Here is a 9,502-nt window from a genome sequence, read left to right on the forward strand (position 1 = left end):
CCTCCCTAGACAGCCTCCCTGATCTCCCTAGACAGCCTCCCTGACCTAACTACACAATCTCCCTGACCTTCCTACACAATCTCCCTGATCTCCCTACACAACCTCCCTGATCTCCCTACACAACCTCCCTGACCTCCCTACACAACCTCCCTGATCTCCCTACACAACCTCCTTACACAACCTCCCTACACAGCCTCCCTGATCTCCCTACACAACCTCCTTACACAACCTCCCTACACAGCCTCCCTGATCTCCCTACACAACCTCCCTGACCTCCCTACACAACCTCCCTGATCTCCCTACACAACCTCCCTGACCTCCCTACACAACCTCCCTGATCTCCCTGCACAACCTCCCTGATCTCTCTACACAACCTCCCTGACCTCCCTACACAACCTCCCTGACCTCCCTAGACAGCCTCCCTGATCTCCCTACACAACCTCCCTGACCTCCCTAGACAGCCTCCCTGACCTCCCTAGACAGCCTCCCTACACAACCTCCCTAGACAGCCTCCCTGATCTCCCTAGACAGCCTCCCTGATCTCCCTAGACAGCCTCCCTGATCTCCCTAGACAGCCTCCCTACACAACCTCCCTGACCTCCCTGACCTCCCTGACCTCCCTAGACAGCCTCCCTGATCTCCCTACACAGCCTCCCTGACCTCCCTACACAGCCTCCCTAAACAGCCTCCCTGACCTCCCTGCACTCAGACTCTTCCTTTATGGCCGTTTATCCACATGGATCTGGATTCCACTGTATGTATATCTAGCTACTAACCTGAAGAATGAGAGGATGTTAAAATGGCCGTTGAAATCAAATTTCACTGTTATGGATCTGTAAATGACTTGATATTATTTTGATAGCTGCTAACAGAATTGGAGTCAGTTTCATTTTCTGTTTTTAGACACTACAGGACTTTGATGGAATCTCTTTGGTGTAAATTCAAAGCGTATAACTCACCACCCTCTCTCTCTCTGTGTAGATTTGGGAAGCTCCTCCTGCTGTTGCCCTCTCTGCGTTTCGTCAGCTCTGAGCGGATCGAGCTCCTCTTCTTCCACAGGACCATCGGCAACACCCCCATGGAGAAACTTCTGTGTGACATGTTCAAGAACTAATACACGGAAAAACAAAATGGACGCTCAGTTATACTGCACTAAGACACACTGCAAGTGCAACATGCTTAAAGCTAACCAACGGATGTGTGTAACACGATGTTGTAAATGTCTTATTGCTGTGTGTAAAGAAAACCATGTAAATATGTCATTGCTGTAAGAGAGTGTTGAAAACAGACCTGCTTTTGAGCTTGATAATGTGTTATAATGGGCTTTGCTGTGTTGGACACCACACTCAAAATGTCCTTTACTGTGGACGAAATGTTTGTGTCTCAGATCTTCAGTTACATTTCTGTCTAGCCGTCCATTTTTCACGATGTAATGTAATATATTTACATAAAATCTGTTTAGTCTTAGATACTGTACAAATCTGCTGTCAAAAATATCTGTGCTGTATTTATGATTTCATGCCTTGATAAATTTAAACTTGTATTTTTTATTCTATCTATTAACTGAAGGAGATGAGTAGAAACCAGGTTTACACCAAGCTATCTATTAACTGAAGAGGATGAGTGGAAACCAGGTTAACACCAAGCTATCTATTAACTGAAGGAGATGGGTAGAAACCATGTTTACACCAAGCTATCTATTAACTGAAGAGGATGAGTAGAAACCAGGTTAACACCAAGCTATCTGCCTTCTATTAACTGAAGGAGATGAGTGGAAACCAGGTTAACACCAAGCTATCTATTAACTGAAGGAGATGGGTAGAAACCATGTTTACACCAAGCTATCTATTAACTGAAGGAGATGAGTAGAAACCAGGTTAACACCAAGCTATCTATTAACTGAAGGAGATGGGTAGAAACCATGTTTACACCAAGCTATCTATTAACTGAAGAGGATGAGTAGAAACCAGGTTTACACCAAGCTATCTATTAACTGAAGGAGATGGGTAGAAACCAGGTTAACACCAAGCTATCTATTAACTGAAGAGGATGAGTAGAAACCAGGTTTACACCAAGCTATCTATTAACTGAAGAGGATGAGTAGAAACCAGGTTAACACCAAGCTATCTATTAACTGAAGGAGATGAGTAGAAACCAGGTTAACACCAAGCTATCTATTAACTGAAGGAGATGGGTAGAAACCAGGTTTACACCAAGCTGTCTATTAACTGAAGGAGATGAGTAGAAACCAGGTTAACACCAAGCTATCTATTAACTGAAGGAGATGAGTAGAAACCAGGTTAACACCAAGCTATCTGCTGTCTATTAACTGGAGATGAGTAGAAACCAGGTTTACACCAAGCTATCTATTAACTGAAGGAGATGGGTAGAAACCATGTTTACACCAAGCTATCTATTAACTGAAGGAGATGAGTAGAAACCAGGTTAACACCAAGCTATCTATTAACTGAAGGAGATGGGTAGAAACCAGGTTAACACCAAGCTATCTATTAACTGGAGATGAGTAGAAACCAGGTTAACACCAAGCTATCTATTAACTGAAGGAGATGAGTAGAAACCAGGTTTACACCAAGCTATCTATTAACTGAAGGAGATGGGTAGAAACCAGGTTAACACCAAACTATCTGCTGTCTATTAACTGAAGGAGATGAGTAGAAACCAGGTTAACACCAAGCTATCTATTAACTGAAGGAGATGGGTAGAAACCAGGTTAACACCAAGCTATCTATTAACTGAATGAGATGAGTAGAATCCAGGTTTACACCAAGCTGTCTATTAACTGAAGGAGATGAGTAGAAACCAGGTTAACACCAAGCTATCTATTAACTGAAGGAGATGAGTGGAAACCAGGTTAACACCAAGCTATCTGCTGTCTATTAACTGAAGGGGATGAATAGAAACCAGGTTAACATCAAGCTATCTATTAACGGAAGGAGATGAGTAGAAACCAGGTTAACACCAAGCTGTCTATTAACTGAAGGAGATGAGTAGAAACCAGGTATTATTATTCCAGATCAAGTGCAATTTAGATTTTGGCCACTAGATGGCATCAGTGTATGGGCAATTTTTTAGACTGATCCAATGAACCATTGTATTTATGTTCAACATTTTGGAGCAAAACTGCCCAAATGTGCCTAATTTGTTTATTAATAACGTTTCATGTTCAAAATTGTGCACTCTCCTCATACAGCAGCTCAGAGGAAGAAAAAGCAAGCTTCCCATCAGAGTATAGATGCAGTGCCAACTTCCAATAGTGAGCAAAGACGTAGTATAAATCAAATGAACAGCGCCACCTTCTGTCCACTACTAACAACAACACCAGTTACTCTTTCCTACCACTAGAGGTCCTCCCAGGCTGCCTGTCAACACCACTTGGACAGTAGACTGGACTTCATCAGTATCCACATGTCACGGCAACCACTGTATGACAGTAGGGTGTATGTGTCCCAGCCATTTCTCAGACTACAGTTCACCACTGTATGACAGTAGGGTGTATGTGTCCCAGCCATTTCTCAGACTACAGTTCACCACTGTATGACAGTAGGGTGTATATATATGTCCCAGCCATTTCTCAGACTACAGTTCACCACTGTATACCAGCAGGGTGTATATGTCCCAGCCATTTCTCAGACTACAGTTCACCACTGTATGACAGTAGGGTGTATATGTGTCCCAGCCATTTCTCAGACTACAGTTCACCACTGTATGACAGTAGGGTGTATTTGTCCCAGCCATTTCTCAGACTACAGTTCACCACTGTATAACAGCAGGGTGTATGTGTCCCAGCCATTTCTCAGAGGACTACAGTTCACCACTGTATAACAGCAGGGTGTATGTGTCCCAGCCATTTCTCAGACTACAGTTCACCACTGTATGACAGTAGGGTGTATGTCTCCCAGCCATTTCTCAGACTACAGTTCACCACTGTATGACAGTAGGGTGTATATGTCCCAGCCATTTCTCAGACTACAGTTCACCACTGTACACTCAGTCTCTTCCGGAGTATTTGTAGGTCTCTGAATACATCGGTTCCAACAGGTAAAGTACATTATCTTGTGTTAGTTCTCTAATCATAACAACACAGCCAAGTAGGAATCCCATCAACTCCCTTCTCTTTTCCTCTGTGGACACACACACAGGTGCCTTCTGGGAATAATGAAGTGCTTCGCAATAAAAGTCTTAAAAATGGTAGTGTCAGTGATATTGACATAGTTTCAGAAGAAACGTGTAATACTAACCTAGGCAACAACAGTATGGGTTCATACAGCACAGGAGGTTGGTGACACCTGAATCAGGGAGGACAAGCTCGTGGTAATGACTGGAGAGTAATCAGTGGAACGGTATCAAATACATCAAACACATGGTTTCCATGGTTTCCATGTGTTTGATGTCATTTCATTGGCTCCGTTCCAGCCCGTATTATGAGCCGTCCTCCCCTCAGCAGCCTCCACTGATATACAGTATGCCCCAGCCATTTCTCAGAGGACAACAGAAGCCCTATAGGCCTTGGTTATACCATAGATTCATTCATGATTGTGTCCCAAGTGGAACCTATTCCCTTTATAGTGCACTACTTTTTGACCAGAGCCCTTTGGGAATGGGGTGCCATTTTGGGACACAGATATATAGCTCTTATCAGATGTGGGCTGTGGAGAGTGAGAGTGAGAGTGAGAGTGAGAGTGAGAGAGAGAGAGAGAGAGAGAGAGAGAGAGAGAGAGAGAGAGAGAGAGAGAGAGAGAGAGAGAGAGAGAGAGAGAGAGAGAGGGAGAGAGAGAGAGAGAGAGAGAGAGAGAGATTGAGAGAGAGAGAGAGAGAGAGAATTGTAATGTTATATTCTATACATTGTCACTGTCTGTAATGTTATATTCTACACATTGTCACTGTCTGTAATGTTATATTCTACACATTGTCACTGTCTGTAATGTTATATTCTATACATTGTCACTGTCTGTAATGTTATATTCTACACATTGTCACTGTCTGTAATGTTATATTCTACACATTGTCACTGTCTGTAATGTTATATTCTATACATTGTCACTGTCTGTAATGTTATATTCTACACATTGTCACTGTCTGTAATGTTATATTCTATACACTGTCACTGTCTGTAATGTTATATTCTACACATTGTCACTGTCTGTAATGTTATATTCTATACACTGTCACTGTCTGTAATGTTATATTCTACACATTGTCACTGTCTGTAATGTTATATTCTACACATTGTCACTGTCTGTAATGTTCGTCTGAAAAGGAGTTACAGTTCTCAGCAGTATTGATATTGATTTTTGTCCCGCCCTGACCTTAGAGAGCCTTTTTATGTCTCTATTTGGTTTGGTCAGGGTGTGATTTGGGGTGGGCATTCTATGTTTTTGTTTTCTATGATTTGTATTTCTATGTTTTGGCCGGGTATGGTTCTCAATCAGGGACAGCTGTCTATCGTTGTCTCTGATTGGGAACCATACTTAGGTAGCCCTTTTCCCTCCTTTCTGTGTGGGAAGTTAACTTTGTTTGTGGCACTAATGCCCTTAAGCTTCAAGGTTGTTTTTGTATTGTTTATTGTTTTTGTCTGTGTTATTTCTAAATAAAAGGAATATGTACGCTCACCACGCTGCACCTTGGTCCTCTTCAATCGACGGCCGCGACACTATTGATATTGATATTGATATTGACTTTGACTTTATTGATTCTTGCTCAAAGTTTACAAAAAAACTGAAGAAATGCTAAATTAATATCATAAACAGTTGCATAGAAAATAGCATTGGACACACTTGTATGTAATGAAATCAGTAGTATTTATATTAGTCCTTATCTCATAAAACATATGTTAACCTTTCACACATTCTGCATTTCTGAAATATAAATACTAAAATATCAGAGATAAATACCTTCAGAACCTCAGCAACTGGCTGTGAATTCCCATCAGACTTTCTGAGTCCTTTAGGTTGCGTTCCAAATGGAACCCTGTTCCCTATGTAGTGCACTACTTACAGACCAGGGCCTTTCTTGTCCACAAACTGGCTCAGTTACTTACGTTTACAAAATGAAACACCGAAACATTCAGAAGTAGTTTTGAGCCAGTTGTGGCTGTCTGGCCGAGCTCCCAGAATGCCAGCTAGATAAGGTACGCCACTCAGTATTAGTGGTCTAACACCAACAGAAGGGCTTAATAGTTCAGAAACAGGACTACTCAGAAGGGGGCTGTCCTGGACACCTGTGAGGAGACATCAAACAACTGTTTTAGAAGCAGTTTCGCTCAGAGGCAGCAGCCAAGGGGTTCTGTCCCAAAATGGCACCCTATTCCCTGCATAGTGCACTACTTTTGACAAGATCCCTATGGGTCCTGGCCACAAGTTAGTGCACTACATAGGGAATAGGGTGCCATTTGGGACAAGACTAATTGGAATACAGCACTGTATCTGATACACACACACGCACGCACGCACGCACTCACACACACACACACACACACACACACACACACACACACACACACACACACACACACACACACACACACACACACACACACACACACACACACACACACACACACACACACACACACACACACACACACACACACACACACACACACACACACAGGGAGAATATTCTAGCAATGCTTCACCACTATTTTGAGTTCCACCTTCATGCTCTGGTCATAGACACTATAAGCAGTACAGTAGCTTGGTGTGGGAACAGTATCACGAGTTACATTAAATACATTGAGACAACCATTACATCGCCACATGAAAACAACCAGTGTTGAAATCTATTACCATTTCAAAGCTTGGACAAACACATGGATCAGCTTGAGAATCATTTGAACCAATGAACCCCATTCGCCCCTCAGGCCCTATCAGACCTTGTTTAACAAGCGGTTTCTCTTCCTCCAGAGGCCTAAGCCTTCTTAGCAGGGTCTGAAGGAACAGACATAGCACCCTTCTCAGCCTTCTGCCAGAACCCTTAGCCGTTAGCCTGCTGCGTGCCAAGGCCTTGCGAAGGCCTTCATCATCTAATCCACAGCAGAAAAGCTTAGGCTCTCCATCCTACCCTCCCCCTGCCCCTCTCCTTCCTCTCTCCTCCCTCCCTCTCCTTCCTCTCCTCCTTCCCCCACTCCCTCCTCCTGCTCTCCCCCTCTCCCTCCCCCTCTCCTCCCTCCATCTCTTTTCTCTCCTCCTTCCCCCTCTCCTTCCTCCCCCTCTCCCTCCTCCCTCCCTCTCCTTCCTCTCCTCCCTCCCTCCCCTCTCCTCCCTCCCACTTCTCCCTCCACTCTCCTTCCCCCTCTCCTTCCATCCCCTCTCCCTCCTCCCTCCCTCTCCTTCCTCTCCTCCCTCCCTCCCTCCCACTCCTCCCTCCCTCCCCTCTCCTCCCTCCCACTCCTCCCTCCACTCTCCTCCCTCCCTCTCCTTCCTCTCCTTCCTCTCCTCCCTCCCTTTCCCTCTCCTCACCTCCCTCCCCCCTCCTTCCTTTCTCCTCCCTCCCTCTCCCTCTCTAATCCACAAAGCAGAAAAGCTTAGGCTCTCCATCCTACCCTCCCCCTGCCTCTCTCCTTCCTCTCTCCTCCCTCCCTTTCCTCCCCCCTCTCCTCTCCTCCTTCCCCCTCTCCTTCCTCTCCTCCCTCCCTCCCTCCCCTCTCCTCCCTCTCTCCCCTCCTCCCCCCTCTCCATAATCTCCTCCCACCCCCTTTCCTTCCTCCCCTCTCCCTCCTCTCCTCCCTCCCTCTCCTTCCTCTCCTCCCTCCCACTCCTCCCTCCCCTTCCTCTCCCCCTCTCCTTGCTCTCCTCCTTCACCCTCTCCTTCCTCTCCTCCCTCTCTCCTCCCTCTCCCACTCCTCCCTCTCTTTCCCTCCCTCTCCCTCCCTCTCCTTCCTCTCCCCCTCTCCTTCCTCTCCTCCTTCCCCCTTTCATTCCTCTCTCCTTCCTCTCCCCCTCTCCTTCCTCTCTCCTTCCTCTCCCCCTCTCCTTCGTCTCCTCCTTCCCCCTCTCCCTCCTCTCCTCCCTCCCCCTCTCCTTTGTCTCCTCCTTCCCCCTCTCCTCCCCCTCTCCTTCCTCTCCTCCCTCTCCCTCTCCTTCTTCTCTTATTGTATGAGCTGGCTCACAGGTTGAGATTATGGAGCTCTGAACCCCTCTAACCAGACAACCATCCTTTTGTCCTGAGTTGGAGAGATTGCCCTGCTTTCTTCTTCAATGAGGAGAGAAAATGATGCTGACGGAAAATCAACTAATTGATGTGTTTGATGTTTTATGGGAACCCAAAACGTAGATGTCTGACCCGGTTCCATTCATTAAAACAGCAGAGACAGCGGTAGATGTCTGACCCGGTTCCATTCATTAAAACAGCAGAGACAGCGGTAGATGTCTGACCCGGTTCCATTCATTAAAACAGCAGAGACAGCGGTAGATGTCTGACCCGGTTCCATTCATTAAAACAGCAGAGACAGCGGTAGATGTCCTAGCTGCTTCTTTCCGTTGACTGCTCGTATTAGACCATTAAATACATAACAAGTAAAAGATGGACCAAGCAGGGCTCAGGGAGGCTCTTTACAGCCGCTATATTCTGGATGTAATAAATAATGGCAGTTAATATTGCAGAAACCTCAGAAACAACGCTAACAGGATTCCTAATTGAGTGTTTCAGAACCTTTCTCTCACGTATAAACTGTTAAACATTCTCTCTCTCCCCTTGCCCTGAGACCAATCCCCACAGCACAAAGCTAGCCCCTGTTAGAATAAGAGACTTTCAACCAGTGATTTTTCATCATATTAAAAGCTAAGCTCTTTGAGTAACAGGCAGTGTGAAGCGAGCAGGTTAAACCACGTTGCAGCACAGGCGTATTTCTCAATCTCACTGAGAGATCTGCTCAGCTGGAACATGTTTGATTTTCAGAACTGTTTTTCTGAGCTGTTGTTCAATGTTGCCCATCAGACAGAGCAACACAGGTACAGCCTTAGGTTGTCCGATGAATTTCTATCAACATTATATTTATATTAACTTTATATTTACATAAACTTTATATTTATGTTAACTTTATATTTATGTTAACTTTATATTTATAATTGTATTTATATTAACTTTATATTTATGTTAACTTTATATTTATATTATTTATATAAACTTTATATTTATATTAACTTTATATTAATGTTAACTTTATATTTATATCAACTTTATATTTATATCAACTTTATATTTATATTTACTTTATATTTATGTTAACTTTATATTTATATTAACTTTATATTTATATTAACTTTATATTTATATTAACTTTATATTTATATTGATGTTAACTTTATATTTATATTAACTTTATATTTATGTTAACGTTATATTTATGTTAACTTTATATTTATATTAACTTTATATTTATGCTAACTTTATATTTATGTTAACTTTATAATTATATTAATTTTATATTTATGTAAACATTATATTTATGTAAACTTTATATTTATGTAAACTTTATATTTAT

At 43.4% G+C, this 9,502-nt stretch overlaps 1 protein-coding gene across 1 annotated transcript in view; it reads left to right on the forward strand.

Annotated features, from left to right (window-relative positions):
• Positions 1 to 1,548, forward strand: part of nr2e3 (nuclear receptor subfamily 2, group E, member 3) — a 7,055-nt gene extending 5,507 nt beyond the window's left edge. Inside the window, exon 8 of the mRNA XM_055898891.1 lies at positions 982 to 1,548. Within this exon, the coding sequence (XP_055754866.1) occupies positions 982 to 1,114 (133 nt within the window). The 3' untranslated portion in view covers positions 1,115 to 1,548. The remainder of the gene's footprint in view (positions 1 to 981) is intronic.
• The last annotated feature ends 7,954 nt before the right edge of the window (positions 1,549 to 9,502 follow it).

The sequence above is a fragment of the Salvelinus fontinalis genome, chromosome 35, assembly GCF_029448725.1.
Source record: "Salvelinus fontinalis isolate EN_2023a chromosome 35, ASM2944872v1, whole genome shotgun sequence".
Classification (NCBI taxonomy): domain Eukaryota; kingdom Metazoa; phylum Chordata; class Actinopteri; order Salmoniformes; family Salmonidae; genus Salvelinus; species Salvelinus fontinalis.